The sequence below is a fragment of the Brassica napus genome, chromosome C1 (assembly GCF_020379485.1).
Source record: "Brassica napus cultivar Da-Ae chromosome C1, Da-Ae, whole genome shotgun sequence".
NCBI lineage: Eukaryota > Viridiplantae > Streptophyta > Magnoliopsida > Brassicales > Brassicaceae > Brassica > Brassica napus.
In genome coordinates this window covers 24,810,076-24,833,838 of record NC_063444.1, presented here as the reverse complement: position 1 = coordinate 24,833,838, position 23,763 = coordinate 24,810,076, and the positions used below count along the sequence as shown (strand labels likewise).

General features: G+C 33.1%; 2 protein-coding genes and 1 pseudogene across 2 annotated transcripts; all 3 read left to right on the top strand.

Annotated features, from left to right (window-relative positions):
* Window positions 1–6,365: 6,365 nt before the first annotated feature.
* LOC111213633 lies at window positions 6,366–8,709 on the top strand. The gene is made up of 8 exons (XM_022715430.1): window positions 6,366–6,503; window positions 6,586–6,850; window positions 6,953–7,040; window positions 7,123–7,241; window positions 7,323–7,407; window positions 8,027–8,150; window positions 8,242–8,457; window positions 8,560–8,709. The coding sequence occupies exons 1-8, from the start codon at window positions 6,366–6,368 to the stop codon at window positions 8,707–8,709; spliced, it is 1,185 nt and encodes a 394-aa protein (XP_022571151.1).
* Window positions 8,710–9,542: 833 nt separating this feature from the next.
* On the top strand, window positions 9,543–15,761 carry LOC106421078 (annotated as a pseudogene).
* A 3,385-nt stretch (window positions 15,762–19,146) lies between these two features.
* On the top strand, window positions 19,147–22,199 carry LOC125580718. Its single transcript, XM_048745721.1, has 5 exons — window positions 19,147–19,786; window positions 20,360–20,493; window positions 20,613–20,760; window positions 21,672–21,778; window positions 21,929–22,199. The coding sequence occupies exons 1-5, from the start codon at window positions 19,444–19,446 to the stop codon at window positions 21,968–21,970; spliced, it is 774 nt and encodes a 257-aa protein (XP_048601678.1). The 5' UTR covers window positions 19,147–19,443; the 3' UTR covers window positions 21,971–22,199.
* The last annotated feature ends 1,564 nt before the right edge of the window (window positions 22,200–23,763 follow it).

The window sequence follows — 23,763 nt, the reverse complement described above, 5'->3', positions numbered from 1 at the left end:
AAAATGCGTTTTTGGCCGAAAAATGTGTTTTGCGGTTTTGGCTGGAAAACGCATTTTTTGGTTTTGGCGGGAAAATACATTTTTGCGGTTTTAGCGGGAAAACACGTTTTTCCCTAATCACCGAACAAAGGATTAAACTTTAGAGAAACCCACGATTCCCCAATTCTATCAAACCCTAGAAAGCTAATGATTGAATGAAATCAGATCAATGCAACGATAGAGAAAGTGAAATTGAATCGTTGGTTTGGAAGAGAATTGGGTTTACTGATGGTTTTTTTAATTGAAAACTAAATGGGTCAGAGTTGACTCAACCCAATAGACATATTTAACATGTTAACTCATTAACATGTTAACTTGTGAACCCATTAACCTGTTAAGTAACCTATTGAATCAAAATTAAACGGTTCATTTGGGTTAATGGGTCAACTTGGGTTGGGTCAACTTGGGTTGGGTCAACCCATGGATCATGACCCATTTTGACACTCTTAACCACAAGCACCACCGGGATTTCGCCGGTATTTTGTAAATCGGATTTAGATAATTCTGATGAGAATCAACCGACTGAAACCCACTTGATTGCTCTCTCTTCTACATCCGCCGTCGATGAGTCTTTGAACTTCTCACCGGAATTGAAAACCAGCGATAAAGCTGGATCAAATTCCCAAATGGACCACAAAGGGTCAAAAAATATCTAGAATGACCCACCCATAATTTTTATTTATTTTACATTAAAATTTAAATATAAACAAAAGTAAATAACTAAAAAACTAGAAGATATTAACTTATTTACAACATGTGCCACTATTATCCTACTCAAATCCGACCCCTTTTTTGACCCAAAACCCGACCCATTTGTAACTTCTCATCCCCAAATCAAAACACAATCTCTTTCACCTCCCACAATCCAATTTTTTTTTTCTTGTTCTTAGTCCAGATTTATATTCTTGTTTTCTTGTTTTTATCCCAAATCGATTTCCTCTTATCTGAATCGAATTTCATCTTCATGATGAAAAATTCGCGTCAAAGAAGAACACATAATATTATTAGTACAACTTAAACCAGTATAACTAGGTTGAATATAACCAGTATCACAAGTGCAACTAGAACGCGTAGAGTATAATTTTGCAATTAATATGGTGATATTTGGTGTTTGTTTTCAATGTATTAATGATGCCATAGAAGATGATGATGCAGAACCAATGAAAATGTTGGTCTAATCCTCCCGCCTAGATGTGTCAAAATATGTTAATAATTTGTTTTCTATAATATTTAATTTGGATAATGATTTTGTTTTACTAGTTGTACTAGTTGTATTATTTAGGAAAAAAATTCATCTTCATTTTTTTGTTCTCGAAGCCAAAGAAGACAGTTGCAAAGCCAGAAAAAGTTTTAATTGGTTCAAATATGTTTTGCAATACCCTATAATACAAATAGAATGAATATAATCTGTATAATTAGTAAAACTGAAACGTGTTTAACTAGTACAACTCTGCAACTAATATGGTTATATTTTTTTCAGCGTATGAATGGTGCGAGAAAAAAGAATTATGTATAACAAATGGACATGTTATTCTAATCTTTCCTCGCGTGCATGAGTCAAAATACGTGAATATTATGTTTTATATAATATTTATTTGGATAATGATTTGTTTAATTGGTTGTACTAGTTGTGGGCCTCAAAAGTTGCAATATAAGAAGATTTAAAAGATGATACTGCAAATAGGCATGGGCGTTCGGTGGTCCGTTCGGTTTCGGTCTGGGTGATTCAGATTTTCGGATTTTCGGTGTTATGATCATAAGTACCATTCGGTTTTTACTAATTATCGGATAGGGTTCAGTTCGGTTTCTTCCGGGTTCGGTTTCTTCCGGGTTCTGTTCGGATCGGATTTAACCAATGTTTAAAATCGTACAAAAATATATTTTTAAAAACCTCGAAAATTGACCAAAATTTTTTCAAAATATATAAATTATTTACAAATCTAATTAAAAGTTAGTTAAACTAACTAAATTAACTAAAAAGTATTCAAAATAACAAATAAAACAAACTACAAAAATATTTTGAATACTCTAAAATATCTAAATCACCTTAATATATATAAAAACATTAACATATTTAACTAATTTCGGATATCTTCGGATCCTAATTCGGATTTCGGTTCGGTTCGGGTTATAACCAAAGTCCAAAGTAGTAAGCTCATAAGTCCCATTCAGATATTTTTGTAAAACAGTTCAGATTCGGTTTTGGTTTTTCCGGTTCGGGTTAAGGTCGGTACTTCGGGTTGAGTAAAAAACGCCCAGGCCTACTGCAAAGATGATGTAGAAGCCCCCACGGGTTTGAAAGTAATGTATAGGCTTCATGTCTGGTGTTTGTACTATGAAAATAATAGTCCAACTTGTGCACCTGGTTCAAATATGGCAGTAGTACCAATGTTTCGATATTAAAAATGAGATACCAATGTTAGTTGTATTTTCGTATTTGATTTCAAATCACTTTTTCTTCTTATGTTTTCCAAATTATATGATAATATGAAGTTGTACAAGTTAAACCAGTATTACAAATCTAGTATATGAGTTATATGTTTAGTTTATGAGTTGTACCGGTTGTACCATCTTCTATAAACCCACTCCTTTAGCAGTTTCATAATTTAACTTATATTAGCATCATATTAAAATTTTAAAAACATTCATTACACTAACATTAATTTAAAATGTGATGCACATTTTAAAAAAATACTAAATAAAATAACAACATAGTTGTACTAGTTTTTGAGTTGTACTTTGATAGTGAAATTGAAAAGTATTAGTTGTATCACATAATAAATACACTTACATCAGTAGTACCACTTATTTATATGTTTACATGCATGTGTCTGGTTACAACGAAATCATCAATTTCGTAAAAACATATTTCATGTATGTTTTCCAAAAATTATGTGGACAAACAAGTTAACAAGTCTTAAAAGTATACGGTAAATGATGCAAACTTATATGATGGTGTAAGAATTGCAAATTAAAAAAGCGAAAAGTCAAGGAAAAAATAAGAAACATATCTTAACAATTACCAATTTATCCATTTGATTGTTTTTTCATATGGAATACCTAATGGAATATATAAATTTTAGAAACTGAATAATTGTACCAGTTATACCAGTCTCGTAAATAAAAACATAGTTGTACCAGTTATACAAGTATAACATGTATGGTTTGATTAGGACTGTTCAATATGGTTAAACCGAACCGTACCGAACCGAACCGAACCGAAATAGACAATATGGTTTGGTTTTGGTATATACCATATAAACCGAATGGATATAATTTTATAAAAACCGTAGAATTTGGATATGGTTTGGTATATAACCGATTAAACCGAATAAACCGAACAAAACCGATTAAAAGTAGAAACATGTAAATATGTATCTATTTTATAACAATACATGAAAATCTATTTGTTACATAAGTTAAATTTGTGTTAATAACTATTACCATAATTTTATAGTAATAAAGAACCTTAATTTGTAAAACACTTGAACTATAATTAAATAACAATACATCGCAATTCAGACATCTTATTTTCTAAGTTTTCTTTTGATCTTTTTGCTTTATTTTAGTCTTCACTAAATTAATATGAAAATTATAAATTTGATGGACAATAATTAATGAAAAAATTTCACAACTTTTTTCTTATCTGTAAACAAACAGAGTTTCGTGTTCGGTTGAAAAAGCATGACTTTATGAACACTAAATATGGAAGAGTGGAAAAATTTTTCTTTCATGTTTCTGTTTTGTTTCATATTTTTATTTTCAAAATTTGAAGCATTGATTTTAGTTATAGATTTTATTATTTTATTTGATGGTAGAAGCATTTTTATTTTTTTGTTCATTTTATTTGAACATGTAATATATTTTTAATAAATGACTGTGTTGACAATATGATTCTAAAATTCATATAATATGATCTCAAACTAAATAATAATGTTTTTTGGTATAAAATCGAATAAACTGAAAACCGATGGTATATAAACCGAACCGAACCGAAGTAAATATAGATTTAGAATGGTAGTTATATTTTACTAACCGAAATACCGAAAACCAAAAAAACCGAACTTAAACCGAACCGATATCCGGATTGAACACCCTTAGGTTTGATATATAGTTTGACAAGTTAGACCAGTTTTTTATATTTTATTTAAGTCATTTTAGAATGAATTTAGATGCTCATATTGCATACTTATATACATTTACATACTATTGGGGTTGGATTGCACATTTAAAAATTTGGGGTTAATACAAGAGGATTTATCTGCACATTCAAAAGTTTAGGGGTCAAATTGAGAACAACCTAAAGTTAAATGGGCAAAGGCGCAAAAGTTGAGGGACCATTTGCGAAATATTGAGAAATTTGGGTCGAAGAGGATAGGTCGCGGATCAATCTCTGGTTTGAGTCAATCGGGAGCAGGAAGCCACTGGATTGGAGGCTGCGACACAAGGAGCTAAGAACGGCACCGGATTACTAGCTCGGAGGCGCTGCCGTAGGTTGGAGAAACTTTGCTTTAATTTGTTTAAAAAGAAAAGATGGTCTCAACAAGATAAGACTTTGAGCATGACCAGTAAAAAGACAATAGAACTAGCAACATCAAACAGGATTTAACTTTCAAAGAGGAAAGGAGATTAAAACAAAAGGATCCGATCATGTCGGCAATTATTGTCTACAACTAGAAGAGTGCAATATGTTTATCATTTACTCTACGACTAGATCTAGATCCGCCTAACCACGTGGATTTTTGTATAAAATTTTTATTTTCAATTCTAAATTGGTATATATTATAATATATATGTGTCTATCAATTTTCAAAATATAATAAGTTTACTCTATATTTTTTTCATTAAATAGATTGTTTCAAACTTTCACATGTATTTATATCTTCTTCTATATATATATTTTCGGATTATTATTTCATTATTAAAATCGTAACTATATATATAAGCATTAGTAAAATATTATTTTATTGTCATATTCAAAGATATCGTAACATTTCACAAATTTATAAAGTTCTTAAAATTTTAAATTTTTCGCTTCATAGATTTATATTATCGAATAAATAATTAAGCATTTAGTTTTTGTTTAATTTTTAAAATAAACTATATAATTTAAAATTTGTTTTCATTGGTTTAAGGTTTTATTTATTAGATAATATGATTTTTGTTATTTAAAAAAAACTTTATAATTTTAAAAGTTAACATCAACAAATATTTAAATATTTAGCATATAGAGGTATAATATTACAACATTAAATTATATCTATTTAATTTATACTATCTATAAATCCAATGAATCATCTATTGTTTAAATTCAATTACTGATAACCCAATAAATTTTTTTGGTAGGTCCAAAATTTAAATGATAAGATTAGATATTAAATGTAACATGACTTTTTAGGAATAAGTTCATTTAAAAAAAAAAATCACACATGAATCAAGGTTGTTATTTCTGTTTTAATATATAAGATTATATATATTTTATCCTTATTGCTTCTGTTTCATGTATATACTATTTATAATCTTCTCTATAGTATTTTTTAAAAATAAAAAAGAAGATTCTAAAAATTTAACTTATATTCAATAGTGTAGATCAAATCTATCTAAAATATTAAGGCAGAAGTACAAATAGTAATTACTCCTTATAGTTGCACAAAAATTACATCCCTATGCCACTACCATTAAACTCTGTCGTTTGACTTTTTTTTTAATTCCTGAAACATTTTTGCCTTTTCGTATTTCTTACCCACCCATGATATTCTCGGTTTTAAAAAAAGAAATTCCAATCTTCCATGCGTATATGAATAATAATTTTTAACTTCCTAAAGTGAAGATAACAACTAACTGAAAAGGATATTCTACTGCGTGATACCCAATCTTTTTTTCCAAGCCAAAAAGCGTGTTACGAAAGCTACACCAACTAAACAGATATTCACATATGTTGTTAAAGGAAAATTCTAATTTATAGCGCCTATAATCTCGCCTAAATCTACATAATTAATTAAGATATTAATGTAATCCCTATTTAATATCGGCCGTTACTAGCATATATAATTATCTTTCAAACAACTTGCCAACCAAGTAATGCATATCTCTAAAGATCTAATATTCTCTTTTCCCTATTAGATAAAAAATAATGAATGTACATTAAATAATTTTGCAAAGATTTTGCCATTGATTCTGCGTTTAAATTATAACTACCAAAATTTACCATATAATTATTATGAATTAACCTAACGGGATCCCATTTGCTATCACAACTATATATATCTCATCATCTATTCTCCAAATCATATATAAAAAAAAACACAAAACCGCAAATGTCTAAAATGACGACATTTGTTCCTCTCACAAAACTCAGGCCATTCAAAGACAACTGGAGAATTCAAGTGAAATGTTTACATTCATGGAAGCAAAACACACCTTTTGCAGGTGATACTTTCGAGATGGTCTTAGCAGATCAATGGGTAAGTTTTGTAATACACATTTCTTTCTTTCATTGTATTACTAATGTCAGAAATCTATCTAATATGACTGTGTTTTTCTTAGGGTAACAAGATCCATGCTACTGGCAAACGATCTCTCATGCAACGGATTCAACGTGTCTTTCCTATAGATTCATGGGGAGTTATTGAACATGTTACCGTCACTCCAGCTGGTGGTCAATATCGAACTACCAACTACAAATACAAGATGGTTATAGCAGAAGACGCTGTGCTATCAAGATCAGATTTAGCTGATGATAGAATTTTCCTATCTCTTGCTAATTATGAAGAAATTGAAAATGGGACCAAGAAGCCAGCTTTCCTCATAGGTAATCTCACTTTCTATTATATTCATATTGTTTAAAATCATTTCTGTTAGTTGATATAAGTCGTTACCTATGTTTCTCTTTTTTATCTCACATATGTTATAGGAAGAATTCATGAACTTGGTGATGTACAGACTGTTCAAGTTTCTGGCGAAGACAGAAAGAGGGTTCAGTTTCGCTTAGTTGACGCAGAGTTTGTTCTCACAACACTTTGTTTTCGTTAGCTTATACACTTTGTTTTTCGTTTACTAAATAACATGTTTTGATTTCGTCAGAGGAAACAATCTAGCATGCTGTCTCTGGGGAACATATGCCGAGCAACTTGAACCATTTACTGGCAAAGATCAAACAATTATTTGTTTGATCAGGTTTGCAAAAATCAAGGAATTTAGAGGTATTTGTTTTGACTCTTATAACAGTAGTTGATTAATTTGTTTTTTGTTCGAATTCAAACACTATGTTTAATGCTTAATAGGAGAGCTGCAAATCACTAATGCTTTTGATGCTTCACGTCTGTTCCTGAATGCAATGATCCCTGAAGTTACCCATTTAACTGAAAGGTTTTTCTTTTGTTATGCTTTATATATTATTACATGCGTATTTTTCATATCTAATTTTTAAAATGTCGAAATTTTACTGATCTTAATGCATTTAAGGCTGTCAAATGATGATCTCTCTATTGCTCTGGTCCAAAAACCATCTGGAAAGACGGATGGTAAAAAAAAATTTATATAACTGGAATGATGCTGAGATCAAAACAATTTCAGAAGCCGCGAGGCCACTCAGGTACATTATACATTTTTTCAGAATTTAATTGTTTTGCCTTATGGTTATGAGCATTGTAAAACAAATCGATTTTAATTTTATAAAATATTTAGGTGGAGATTTGCAAAATCATATGTACTATTGAAGCAATAGATACAAATTGGTCTTGGTTCTACATTGGTTGTAACCGGCACCAAAAACGTGTCAATAAGATTCCTAATGTTGATTATGGAAGGATGACAAAGAAAGATAAGCCTTTGTTTCGTTGTGAACATTGTCGTTCTAATATCAATACGGTTGGACCCAAGTAAGTGGTGATATTTACTTAAACTAATTATTGACAGTTCACATATTTTATTTGATCCAATTATTCTTACTATATCCTGAGTTTTTGTTTTTTTTGTTGTTGTATAGATTCAAGCTACATTTGGTTGTCAAAGATGACTCTGCAACATGTAATTTGATGTTGCTAGGCTCTGTTGGTAAGTCCATCGTTGCAGTGGATGCTGAAGAATTATGGGATGGCTCTTATGAGGAGGTATATTTTGATATGAATTTGTGCTTTGCAGATACTATTTCCCACGATAATAGTTTAGATTTAACCCCCTTATATTTTTACTTTATATCAGATTGAAGATCCAGAGATACTACCAGAACCTATTCTTAGTTTGGTGGGAAAGTCTTTCTGTTTTGGTATTTCCATAACGTCAGACAATGTCACAAATGGTTCAGACACTTTTGTTGTTTTAGAGGTTTGTTCTGGAGATAAAGTTCTTACTATCGAGACTGACTCTCAATCTAATTCTGATATGGTCACTACTTCTTCTACCATGTCATCTGGATCAGTAAGTATATTTTTTATTTATTAAGTGTTTGCCTTACATGTTGTTATTACTGTGTGCGTAATCATAGTTTCTAACAAAGCCTAAAATTTTAAATGGATTTAGGCCATGATGTTGGATCAAATTTCCTCTGATGAGTGTCCAACTCCTATAACAAAGCGCAAGAAAGATGATTATGACCTACAGGACCTAACATCTTCTTCCAAGAAACAATGCATCAAGATCATCAAACAAGAGAAGACCAAGAATGATTAGGCTGAAGATCAAGTTTCTTTCCGATATCAAACTCCTTTCCCTATTTTTCAAGTTGTTGTTATGCTTTGATTTATTCCGTACTTTCGATTTGAGGCTTTGTGCTTTTTTTTGGTTTTTTGTGTTATTTGAATTTCCTATATTAAATAATAAGCTGGGTTTTTATGTGGATTGCATTAAAACGATGAGTTATATTAGATGCATCCTATATTTTTAGTCATTCTTTCAAAATTTAGTTTAAACTAATATAATGTAATTACTAATCAAAACAATCTTATTCAGTTCACACAACAGCCTAACTAACCAATCAACTCATATAGTTCTAAAGTAAAACTATACTAACTTGCGTAATCTAAAGGTCTCAAACTGACAAAAGAGTAAGATTGTTTAAAAGAGTGTACCTGTCTTAAAGAGTATGAATGTTCGAATCTGCTCCATCTTTGTTTCTCATGCATCTGTAGTTTTACTAACAAAGGCAATATCAATTTACATGCAGTAAAAGTAGGAATCTATATAAATGTCATACAAACCCCCGTTAATGTTACATATGTTTAAAAAAATAATTACTACTTAAACTTCATAATTGTAACTATTATCCTAACTTTAAGGTAAGTATATATTGTCAATCTAAAATTACACCCCGTAATATAGGAGATTACCTCAATATATGCAAATCTAATCTTAAGCTCTCCCATTCTTCCCACAATTTTTTCTTCTTTGTGGTCGTACAAGGAACATTCCTAGATCCAAACACTCAAGTGATGAATCGCAAGAGAGGAAACGTCCAAATAGGATTTGACACTGCCAAAAAAAACAAAACCGCATCATGCAGTGATATGCCTAACCTTGAAGAGATTCAGAGGTTTTCTAATCTCATCTCAAACCAGCCGATTCCATTAAGTTCTATTTACTTTAGACTCTTCGAAACTATTGAGAATCAACATGTTCCAAACTACACTATTCCTCCATATCAACAAATACGCAAGCTTTCACCGCAAACACCTTTAAATAAAAGAAGATGTATCCTTGGTAAGTGATTCATCTAAAATGACCTATTAACTATCATCATGTACAATCATCAAGTTCTATAAAATGTATTTCATTTTCTAATGTTTCTAAGGTCTTGAAAAGATAAAAGACCAAGTGAATGACATCCCAGTGTTAAGCAGTTGCTTGACCTCATTATCAAGTAAGTGTTTGATTGGGTTATTACTGTATATATATGCTCTAACCTGTTCATTTTTCATACTCATTTCAACTTTCTTTAATATTATAACAGAGGATCTACAAAAGAGGAGTTTCAAATCTATGAAAACTAAGGGATTCCATCAAACCAGAAGTTCAAGTAATGTATTGAAAGACATTACTAATATAGAACATCTGAGGAAAAAAAATGCAATTCATCATCATCTACATTCGATGCGTCAGCTCAGTCCATACAAGAAGAGGATGGATTAGTCGGAACTGATTTGTTTGGAGGTAGCCAATCTTTTATCAAGTGTACGATTTTTTATGCTCTTTGGTACTTAAATATAATTGAAGTTTTTGTTTAACAGGGTTCATTGATACAGATAGCCAGCAAGTCTTTGAATGTTCTTCTCTAGAGAATACTGATACAGAAAATGAGGACTCTGATTTAGATGATACTATGGATTTTGAGCCAGAGGTTGAGCCAAACGATAGAGAGAGAGTGGCACCTAATTCAGAACACACTGTTGATGTTATAAAGGCGCCAAAACCACCTAACCAAAAGTGTTTTAGTGAAAACGGTATTGATTCTGTGTGTTTTCTTGATTCATTAACACGTTTTATGTTCATCTTTGTCTTATTTAAGCATGTTTCTATTTTGATGTGAAATTTGTAGAGTACTTAGATGAAGGTGATCCGGACTACAACTGTTCTTATTGTGGTGCTATCATGTGGTATGGAGAACGGCTAAACAAGCGGAGAAACGCAAAGAATCCTACATTTTCATTATGTTGTATGTAAGGACAAGTGAAATTGCCGTTGTTGAAGGAACAACCAACAGTTTTAAAAAATCTCTTGCAAGGAGATGATCCAAGAAGCAGACATTTTCAAAAACATATAAGGCCCTACAATATGGTTTTTTCCTTCACTTCTCTTGCTGGAAGAGTAGAGAGGTCTCTGAAAAAAGGTAGAGGCCCTGATATGTTTCAGCTTCAAGGAGAAAATTATCATTTATTGGGTGCGGGTATCACACCACCTGAGGGGAGTGAACCAAAGTTTGGACAGCTATATATAGTTGATACAGAGAATGAAGTTGAAAATAGAGCAAAATGTTTAAGGTATAAAGTTTATTTTTTTAATGAAAAACTGTGCTTTTAATAGTTTAGATTACTAACATTGTTATTTTTATTTTTTTTTATAGCTTGGGTAAACAGAAAATCCAGGTCAAGAAAAAGGATCATCTCAGAAAAGATATTATAGAGACTTTAATGAAGATGTTGAATGAAGTCAATCCATATGTTAAAAACTTTAGATCAGCAAGGGACCGCTTCAACACAGATCCTGGAAATTCTTTTCATATGAGGATTGTTAGTGAGAGGTTAAAGGATGGAATGACGTATAACACACCCACAGCTTCAGAGGTTGCTGAGCTGATTCCTGGAGATTTTAGTCTTGATATGGACACGAGGGATATTGTTCTACAAAAAAATTCAGGAAAACTACTGAGAATAAACGAGATTCATGCTTCATATCTTGCACTTCAGTATCCTCTTTTGTTTACATATGGTGAAGATGGGTTCAGACTTAGTATTAAGAAAGGAGCAACAGAAAAGACAAAAAACCAGAAGAAGCCTAATATCAGTATGAGGCAATGGTTTGCTTTTCGCCTGCATGAGCGTAAGAACGAATCGCATTCTCTCCTACATTCTAGAAGGCTATTTCAGCAGTTTGTGGTGGATGCTTTCACAACGATTGAGTCTAATCGTTTACGATATTTGAAGTTAAACCAGCCTTCTTTGCGATCAGATAGCTATGACTCTATTAAAGAGTCTGAGAATGCAGGAAAAGTGGATATGAATGAGCAAGGAACTGAGTTTACATTACCAGCTTCATTCGTAGGGAGTCCTAGATATATGAAGAATTGTTACTTAGATGCTATGGCAATATGTAAGCATTTTGGATTCCCTGATTTTTTCATCACTTTCACATGTAATCCCAAATGGCCAGAGATTACAAGATATGTTAAGGCGAGGAAGCTAAAGGCTGAAGACAGGTCAGACATTATCTGTAGGATTTTCAAGATCAAACTTGATTCATTGATGGATACTCTAACCAAAAAAAATATTTTGGGAGAGACACAGTCATGTAAGTTATACCTGTCTGATCTGTATATTTAAATTGTATTCCTTACGTTTGCGTTTATTTATATTTTGACTAAAATGTTTTTTTAAACAGCTATGTACACAATTGAGTTCCAGAAACGGAGTTTACCACATGCTCACATTCTATTATTCATGAAGAAGTTAAAGAAGCCTACAACAGACGATATTGACAACATCATTTCTGCTGAGATTCCTAACAAGAAGGAAGAACCAGAACTGTATGAGGTCATTAAAGATATGATGATTCATGGTCCATGTGGACGAGAAAATACTAATTCTCCATGTATGGAGAATGGCCGTTGCTCTAAGTCATATCCTGAATCATTTTCTGAGAAGACCACTATTAATAAGGATTTCCGGTTTACAAGAGGCGCCATCAGTCAGAGAACTTTGTTATGAAGAATGGAGTGAGATGTGACAATTGGAGTGTCATTCCTTATAACCGGAAGTTATCTCTTCTTTACAGAGCTCATATCAACGTCGAGTGGTGCAACCAAGTTGGGTCTATAAAGTATTTATTCAAATGCATTAATAAAGGACAGGATCGTGTCACAGTTGCTGTTGAACCACCAGACAACATTGTTGCAAGTGAGTTAGGAGATGTTGAGCTTAATAAAGATAATCTTGATAAGAAAAGGAATGAACTCAAGGAATTCTTCGATTGCAGGTAATAGTAGCATTGTTTTTCTTTACAGTATACCAGTTCATTAATTAAGCTGCGATTTTTAAGTATATGTTTTTTTTCAGATACGTGTCAACGTGTGAAGGAACATGGAGAGTATTCAAATTTCCTATTCACTATCGATCAACTGCTGTTGAGAAGCTTAGTTTCCATCTCCCCGGAAAGCAAGTTATTACATTCAGAGGGAAAGACAAATTGAAAGCAGTTGTCACCCGGAAGCTCATTCAAAATACAATGTTCTTAGCTTGGTTTGAGTTGAACAAGATTGACTCCTTCGCAAGAACATTGACCTATGCTCAGATCCCAAGCTTCTATACTTACGACAAAAGGTCAAAGAAGTTCAACAGGAGGAAACGAGGATTTGCTTTGGGGAGGATTTGCTATGCTCCTAGGACCCAGGAAAATGCTTATTACTTGCGTGTATTGTTGAATGTTGTCAAAGGACCCACGAGTTATGAGGACATTAAAACATACCAAGATGTTCTCTATCCAAGCTACAAAGAAGCATGTTATGCTCGTGGGTTATTAGATGATGATCAGGAGTACATTGATGACATAGTAAGAAGAAGTTATGAGAGCACATCAAGTGAGCTGCGGAAAGTGTTTGTTATGATGCTTATGAGTAACACTTTATCTAAGCCGGAGTCAGTATGGGAAAACACTTGGATGTTTTTGTCTGAAGATATCGAGCACTCTAGGAGAAGGAATTTTAATAGACCAGGTATGTTTTTAGTTTATGACCTGAGATTGTTCAATTTAGATACATGAATTTAAGTTTTAGATTCTTGCCTTTTTCATATTCATTATAGGTCTGTTTCTAAGTGATGACGACAAAAAGAAGTATGCTTTACTTGAGATTGAAAAAATATTGAAAAGGTCTGGAACTTCTCTCGCCAAATTTGATTCTATGCCTAGACCGCCAAAGACAAGTAGCCACGATGAAAATGTTTTGGTGCTAGACGAACGCAGCTACGAGCGTTCTGCTTTGTTAGAGACTCTTCGAAGAGATCTTCCGAAGATGACGTGTGAGCAAAGAAAGATATATGAGGAGATTCTTTCTGTTGTTAATAAAGGAGATGGTGGAATGTTTTTTGTCAGTGGTTTTGGTGGAACAGGGAAAACTTTCCTATGGAAATTGCTTTCTGCAGCTATCAGATCTAGAGGAGATATTGTTCTAAATGTGGCTTCAAGCGGCATTGCATCACTGTTGTTGCCTGGTGGTCGGACAGCACATTCCAAATTCGGCATTCCTCTAAATCCAGACGAGTTTTCTTCATGTACAATGAAGCATGGAAGTGACCAACCTAATTTAGTGAAAGCATCATCACTTATCATCTGGGATGAAGCGCCTATGATGAGCAAGCATTGTTTTGAGGCTTTGGATAAAAGTTTATCTGATATTGTTCGGAAACACGACACACAACCATTCGGTGGAAAGGTTATCGTGTTTGGTGGTGATTTTTGGCAGGTTTTGCCTGTTATAAATGGTGCTGGTAGAGCTGAAATAGTTATGGCCTCACTTAACTCATCCTATCTTTGGACGCACTGCAAAGTTCTTAAGCTCTTCAAGAATATGAGATTGCTATCAGCAGGATTGTCACCAGCAGAGGCAAAGGATCTTAAAGAATTTTCAGAGTGGATATTAAAAGTTGGTGATGGTAAACTTTCAGAGCCTAATGATGGTGAGGCAGAGATAGAAATTCCCTCTGAATTTTTGATTACAGACTGTAATGATCCTATAGAAGCAATCAGCGAAGAGATTTATGGCACAACAACTTCATTGCATGAAAAGAAAGAGGCCAAGTTTTTTCAAGAGAGAGCTATCCTCTGTCCAACTAACGAGGATGTTAATACAGTTAATGAATATATGTTGGGCACGCTAGAAGGTAAATTTTGCTATTTTCATCTATTGATTTCGCTTTCTTTGTATTTGAGTCTTATTCTCCAAATATATGCTTTCTCTTTCAGGTGAGGAAAAAACTTATAACAGTGCTGATAGCATTGATCCTTCTGATACAAGTGCTGTGAACAATGAAGTTCTTAGTGCTGATTTTCTAAACACAATTAAGGTTCCTGGTTTACCAAACCATAGTCTTAGATTAAAGGTTGGTTGTCCTGTTATGGTTTTGAGAAACATAGCTCCTTCTGATGGCTTAATGAATGGGACGAGACTGCAGATCACTCAGCTAATGGATTTTATTGTTCAAGCTAGGATTATAACAGGAGAGAGGATTGGGGAGATAGTTGATATTCCTAGATTGCTAATTACCCCTTCTGAATCCAGATTGCCTTTCAAAATGAGAAGAAGACAACTGCCTCTTGTTGTAGCTTTCGCAATCACAATCAACAAAAGTCCAGGGCAATCACTATCTCAAGTAGGTCTTTATCTACCAAGACCTGTCTTTTCACATGGTCAGTTATATGTTGCTGTTTCTAGAGTGACTTCCAAAAAGGGATTGAAAATTCTGATTTTAGACGAAGATGACAAACCACAGAAACAAACTAAGAATGTAGTTTTCAAAGAAGTTTTCGACAACTTTTAACAAATGAGGTAATAAGTTATGTCTTTTCATATTTTTGATGTCATATACAGTTTTTGTTTGGATGTGATCTTTGTTTTAAAAACCAGGGAATGTGTTTTGACTCGCCCATTACATATAATAAAAACTATTTGTTCTTTGCAGATCTCAGAAGTTCACGTGTTCTATGGTGGAAGCATGCTTGCTGGTTCACAAAGTTCTCTAATAGTTATGCAAACAACATTTGTTTTCTTTTTCAACGAATCTGGAATGCAATAAGTTTGTTATTCTTTTGATATAGACAGATGCATGAGTTTTTTGGTCTTTAAAACCATATCAAAATAAAGCGCATGTTATATAAGACTATCATTAACATATACCCTTACCAAGCAACACTCAAGCAAGTCAAAACAAAGCATACTAACTAAAGGCAGGGTTCTCTAATCTAAAACCTTATTCTACACTGCCCTACTTCAGAAACCTTACGACTTACTTAGAAGAGATAAGTAATAACTAACCGTATTATAAGATGTTGATCCCCAATGGTTGTTGTTTTCTTTTGCATCTTGATAACTGATACTTTGACCTTTCCACGTCCAACATCATGCTACAGATTTAAAAAGTTTAAAATCAGGGCTTAGCTCTGATCAACAAACCATGGGACCTCAACAAGAACAAATTTGTAATTTCCTATTGAAAAATGATTAAAGCAAATATCTAACATTTTACCAGATCTGTCATGTGTCGTAGTGACAACATGGATTCCTCGCAGCAACCAATGGTAGTAACAGCTTGCAATATCAGCATCAGCCGACTCTCCCTCTTCTTTCATAAGTTCACTACATCTTGATAAGTTGATTCCCCTGGAAATGATTATTGTGTAAGGAAAAAAGCATTAAAGTAATTTACCTACAAAGAACTTTAACAAGTTCTTTGACTTACGACTTACTCAAACATGTTACTTGAGCCAGTGATCCTCACAACACACAGGTCAATCTTACACTTCTCTTTAGCACTGCATCCTGTGACAAAAAAAATTACAACATGAGTTAGCTTGCATTGCTAAAAGAAGAGCCTGAAAAACATGAGCTTTCTTAGGCTAGCATAAATATCAGAACAACACTTCACATATATATAGAAAAAAATATTGTACTTCTATATTGCTTGGTGATGGATCTGCCTCGAGCAAATACTTGGAGTTGAGTTTGTTATCGAAAGCAGCAACATGTTTAAGAAAACAATAGATTAATCCACAGTGGCTTGTAGCTTTATTACTGGAACAAGCAGCAGAAACTTACAACAGTTTTGTTCGCATCCTCTATTCCGAACAAGGTCAAGAATGGCATCGCAAGGTTCTCATTTGTTATATCAATGTATATAAACATGAGCTGCAAGAAAATTAATAGTATACGTTAAGAGAGAACCTAAGAACTAAATCTATCTAGCCCTTTTAGACTCAGCGTCAGAAGTACCTTCGATTTAAACCTTCTTGCAATATCTTCAAGAGGCTGAGCCATACTCTGAAAATCATCAGCCTTGGCAAAGATCATAACCTAACTAAGGAAGAAAAGAGAAAAACAGAACTACGATTAAGCACACAAAGATAGACTTGCAACTGGTATTCTTTTACAAACTGCAGTGACAAAATATTCAAACCTGAAGCTTAACAGGAGTGGAATAAACCCAAGCAGTATTGCTTTCACTCCATTTTGTAATCAAGGGAAACTTTTTCTTGCCTAGAAACTCCAATATCTTCTCCATTTTGTAAGATCCATCTATATGAACCACACAAGACTTTTCATCATGATTCCAATAAACCATCACAACAAAAACATCTTAACAAAAGATCAAACATAACAACAAGAAAGGTCTTCCACAATCAGCAGCAAGCTTACCATACTTAGTGTACCTTTCCGCCTTAGTTTTAACCATGCCAATAAACACATCACTAGCCTTGAGCTCAGGAAACAGAAGTTTCACAACACCATTAACACCATTATACGTCATCTGATTCTTTTCCGATCTGAAACCACATGAGGCTTTTTCTTCGTGATTAAACAGGAGACGGGATCTATCTATCCAATTGTAGTGTCTTCGTATTACAAAACTGTAATGGATATTAGAAAATCATAACAAAGAACATCGATTAGAACAACTAACCGTGAATGTAGAAAGTTAAACATAAATCTACAAACTCGAACCTATATTTGAAATCTCCAGAAGTAATCAATAGATCTATCTTCTTTCATCCTTTGAGTGAAAAATTCACAGCAGTTTAGGGATTTGTCGAGGAGATTAATGGAAGGCACCGACAAAGAGATTGACTGGATCAAGAGATCTTTCGTCTGAAAAAAAAAGACATAGAAGGGTTACGTGTTTCTGTTTTTTTTTCCCGGAAAAAAGTGTAAATGGGCTTTGATAACTGTTTAAAGTCCACTCTAATCTGGGTTAAATATTAAAATTGCTAGACTTATCTAATCTAAAAATTGTGGGTTGGGTTACTTTAACAATTTTATTTTTTGCTGACAATATTATTTTCTTGAATTATGTTAAAAATCATTAAAAATATTGAGTTAGTAATCCAAGCCATATTTGAATAATTTTATTAAACTTCCAAAATCTACACTAAACACTCTAATATTTTACCCTATAATATTTTTAAAACCAATTTTACTGCAAAAAAAATACAAAAAAAACACAAGACAACGTTATAATCTAAAATTAAACACAAAACAAAATGAACACCAAACACCAATGTCAGAACTTACTAACCTATAAAAAACATCATTAATTTTACAACAAACCAAAAAATTTGAATTACCGGTTCCATACATCCGCGCGGACGTGCAGATCAAAATCTAGTACTGATTAATAATGAATACACGTAATTTGTACTCATTGTTCTATCAAGTTTAATTTATTTAAAAACTAACAATACCTAATATCATATATTTATAGTATAATAAAATGTATCTATAGTATATAAAGGAGTAGAAGATTAGGAATTACTTTGTAAAGCTTTGGGATTCTCTGCTTTACCCAAATCAGTGCCAATCCTATAATATTCATAATTAATTCTTCTTTCGGTCTACGGCAGTAAATTACTTTGTAAACTATATAGGACAAAAGAAAAAAAAAAAAGTTATGATGCGTGAAGAACAATTAAGGAATTGACCTTTTGAACCAGCAATCGAAGATTCGTTCCTCACTGAGGGAGGACAACAAATTTTAGGTTTATGTCAAAAATATGTCTATATTATCTGATAATATATTTTATTTTAATTGGTGTTCACGATTTGAAACATGGGACATGTGTATGCATGTGAAGGTGACAACTTACAAAATATAACGGAGACACAAGTACAAATCTCTGGTTAGTACATATTAAACGAACTCAAAATAACGAGGCGTAAGACTAATTTATGTATTATAGAAGGCACTATTGTTATCCAATGACCTTTCGGCTGATGAAAGAGGCTCACATTTGAACCCCATCCACCTCTTATATGGCCACTGCTTTTTTGGCATATTCACTTGCATCTATCATTTTAAAATAGAAAGCCATTCCTCCATTAATTACTACTATAATACATGTAGGTCCTTTTTCTTATTCAATTATATAATCAGTATAAATAATATCAACTGAACAAGTAGTTTGGTCGAAAAGGAAATAAAAATCCCGTCAGCATTTTGGTGGTTTTTGACGTGAGCGGCGAGATTTGCAGCGTCATTTACATGTGGAAAGAGGTTAAAGAATATAAACACAATTAGTTGGTATTGAAAAATCTAAATAAAAAGAAATGTACCAATATGTTTTTTGTACTGATTTTTTAGAACTCAGATCTCAACTAGTATTTCTTAAACTTAATTGTTCTAGTTCCATTCAATATTCGGTTGCCGTAATTTATTAATGTAAACAGTCCGTTTTATTATTTTGTGACCTCTGCATTATACAATAATTCCAACTTGTGAACTCATATATTCACATCACTAACACATATACATATATGCATAGACATATATATTTATAGTTTTTTTTTTGATCAAAACATATATATAGTTTAAATACACAAATCTGAGTGTTTATAAAAGTCATTGTACACTAGTGTCTCCTCTCTCTCATCCTTTTGGTATAATTAGAAAGAGGGGGACATGTTTTGAGTCTTTCTTGAGCCTCCCAACAACCATGGCCTTGCTTCCGGTGAAGCCTCTATCTTTCCACCGCTTTCAGGTTTTCCCCCGGCATCTTATTACTCCGGCTGTTTCAACAGTTCCGGCAATGGTTTCTGCCGGTTTCAAAAGCCATCATTTCGTAGGGCTCCCTTCTTATGATCTATGTATCCATGAATCTGTAAGTCATATGAGAAGCCTAAGGTCGTGGAGTAATCGTCGCCGAGTAAGCAAAACCGTCGGCGTGTCTATGCCGGTGGCTTCGGCTGAGGATTTACCGGCGGCTTCTTGGGATTCTTGGAAGCCCGATAAGACCACGGTGGCTCCGTCACCTAGTGACGTCATTTGGCCTGCAGCAGGTTAGTTTTTCTTATAAATATAAAAAGATTGTCACAAAAAAATGAAAATAATTGTTACACAGCAATTTTCTTTTGTCCGAAGCCAAGGGAGGAGAGAGACAGACAGTGAGATCGTGTCTCTTCGAGCGACCAAGTAGCTATTGATAATAACTGTTTGAGGTTGACCAGTTCTTGAATTTAGTAAGAAATAAGAATCGTAACTATTAATAGTTATTAATTAATTCGTTTTTTGCAGTTGTCAAAAAAATCTTTCATTTTTTTTGGTAATTGGTATAATCTGTACACATAGAAACAAGATTGTTTGTGAATTATTAAAGATTATACGTATTATAAAATAGTTATCGTCTATGCAAATCTTGAGAGGATCGGAGGCATATATTATTTAGTTGGTTTATATATATTCGAACACGCATGCAAACGAAATTACTTGATAAATTATAGGTCACATAGCCTTCATGTATGTCTAACCTTGGATCTATGATCGGGACATCGGGTTGATGAATCAAATATATGTATGGATGTATTGAAAAAAATTAAAATGTTTTCTATTAATATTTTCTGGTACGAGAAAAGGAGCGTTTGCGGCTATGGCAATAATGGGAAGGATAGATCAAATGTTAAACCCTAAAGGGATCTCAATGTCGGTTGCACCACTTGGTGCCGTTTCTGCCATTCTCTTCACCACTCCTTCTGTACCTGCTGCTAGGGTAATTTTCGCATTTCTTTTCTTGCCATTGAAACGCTAGTTACGATAAACGTAACATAAAATGCTAGCTACTACTATTGATCAAAACGGTGATGGGTGGTGCATGTTTATTCATTTCAGAAATACAATATATTCATGGCTCAAATAGGTTGTGCAGCCATTGGAGTATTGACTTTCTCCATCTTTGGGCCGGGTTGGCTCTCCCGCAGCATCGCACTCGCTGCTTCCATTGCATTTATGGTCATTGCTCGTGCTAATCATCCTCCTGGTAATTGAATTCTACCTTCTTTTTAAATAGTTTGGTATCTTTGAAAGTATAAACCAAGCGCTTGTGGTCGAGTGGCGCGAGGCGAGTTCGTTGGTCCTAAGGGCCGCGGGTTCGATCCTCCCCTCAGATATGCCCAAGTGTTTGGCCAGACAATTGGGTATCTAATTCCCATAGTAACAAATGGGCTGCCTCGCGCCGAGGGGTTAGTCTCCTGGGGGTTGAGATCCCTCCAAGTTAATCAAAAAAATCTTTGAAAGTATATAAAATTTCCATTACTAAAATTTTGAATTTACTTAAACATCATAGCATTAAAACTTTTGAATTAATCATCATAGCATAAAAAGCATAAAAACTTTTACTTTGTTAATGTATGTTGAAAGGGTTAGAAATATGAGAAACAGATAGCGAACGGGAAATATGTGAAATCTGGAATATCAAATCCCTTCCATTTCCAAACGATTTTTTTTTATCCCAACTAAATCAAAATCAATAAAAAGAGTGGCAGTACGTAGGAGATTTTGAATAGCGAAAATTTGTTTAATAGTTCCATCTACAAATTCTTAGTATTAGCCCGTTTTCAACCCTATGCTAGAAACATTTTATTCTAGAAACTAGTTTGAACTTCAATATCAATTCCTCGTTACATAAAAAAGCATGAATATGGCGTTAGAGTTCTATAACACGGAGATATACAAGTACGGCCTCGTGAATGAAGGAGATCAGTTCTATAAATTCCATTTTCTTGAATATATTATAAGATTTTCTTTCAATCTGTTCATACTTTTGTACGTTTCCTTATTGATTCATATTTCCTATGATTTATATATCTGAACTGAAATATAATTGATTATCTTCTTTTGACAAAGTATAATTGATTAATCTTTTCATATAATTTATATATCTGGAAACAGCGGCAAGTTTACCACTACTGTTCATAGACGGGGCAAAGTTACAAAAGTTAAACTTTTGGTACGTATTATTCCCCAGTGCAGCGGCTTGCATCCTCCTCTGCTTCCTCGTAAGGCTTGCCTAATTAATACATCTTCTCGTTTTCGTCTTCAATATATATATTTTAAAATTACTTTCTCATCTGTTTTCATAAACGAGTTAAGGATATTACTGTTTTCATGCTGTCAAAATATGTTACTGGATGTTTTAAACTTTGCAGCAAGAGATCGTGTGCTACTTGAAGAAAAACTTGAAATTTTGATGAATGGAAAAGGGAGAAGTCAAGAGTGTTATATGCATGTATAGACACATTGGTGGAGGAGTTCATGTGCCGATTTTTTATATATATTAGACGTTTATCGAAGATGGTCGACGTACACATACATAAAAAAAAAAATACGTACAAATATACATACTTTCACAAAACTTGTTTTTTCTGGGGGTTTTTTACGTTGAGCTCAGATATTTTAATGAAACAATATTGCATATCAGTACTATATATCATCATACATCTTAGACACATGGACACGGTATAATTAAGATTGTTTTCTCGATCTTTACAAAGGTGTTCTATGGTTCGATGGAAAATCTTGTTCTTATGACGGTGAGTACACACTCCAGATGTTCAAAGTAGAAATTCACAGTGGGGTGATTATTAGGTTTTTGTGTTTCTTTCAATATATAGTCCACTAGTTAGTTATACAATTATTCGCAAAACTTTTGACGATTATATATCATTTCACTATGGTTACAATCATAATAAGACATTGTTGACAGGGATGTTTTTAATTGATTAGTTCACATGTTTGGAAATTTTGAGGTATTACAGGAAAATTCCCGGTTATCATAAGAATATGAGGAGGTATTATTATATCTTCCACATTGCGTTATTTTATGTGGTTACAGGGGAATATTTATATACAGGGTGTTTTGATTGGTACTATCAACATTTCTTATATTTTCTACAAAATAATATACCTGAGCAAGAAATTTTTGTTTGTTCTTCAGTCAATAACAATTTCTTATCAATCATATAGTCTTTCTCATTCGAAACTAGCCATTACCCAATCTCACCTTACGAAGAATGTAAATCATCTAGTCCTAAATTAGCTTTTTGTATGACTACTGGAAGCTATTTATTTATGCATTACCTGTGCCTGATTTCATATATGTGTAGCTGTATTCCTCTTTTCCCGAACAAGTAGAAGAAGCAATCGAAAATATATAGTATTTAGGATTAAGTGCAAAATGATCATGATGATGAGATAGGAGTTAATACGCAAAATGACATTAGTTTTAGTAAACAATCAGATCGTCGTAAAAAAAAAAACCCCCCATTCAGATGGATTAGGTGAGTACACAAAATACTTGAGATTGTAATAAAAAGGCGAAATTTATTCTTATTTGCCCTACTACCTCTATGGTTTATTCTTATTTGTCCCACCTAATAAATCATTTAATTTTTTTTTTTTTTAATTACAAAAATACCAGTAAATACTAAACTACCCTTAATAAACTTACAAAACTACAACTAAACCTAAGTTAACCCTCTAACCTAATCAAAGTCTTTTCTTCTCTCCTCTTCCCCTTAGGACTCGCGTCCCGACCACCCCGACTGCACTCATTTTCCTCTTTTCTTTTTGGCGGAAACCCTAATCGACGAAATCACCTTTTCTTCTTCTCCTTGTTCGAAATCATCCAAAATCAAGTGCGGCGAATCACCTCTCTCTTACAGAAGCCTTCGATTTTGTGTGTCTCCTTCAACAGAAGCCTTCGGTTCCATTTTCCTCATTCTCGAAAATCCGGGTAAGTTTTTTCTTTCATCCTCTTTCTTTTGAGTTCTATGTTCATTTGTAATGTGGGTTCAAAAATAATTGGTAGAAATTTGTGTGTGAATGGTTAAATGATTATTGGAATGGGAAAATAGAAGCAATTTGAAAGGGAAGCAATGTAGATCTTTCTAGAAATAGGGTTTAAAAGGGAAAAGATTTATCTATGTTGATTGAAAGCGATTTGGTTATAGTTCTTATTATTACTAGTGTTTATATAATTGTT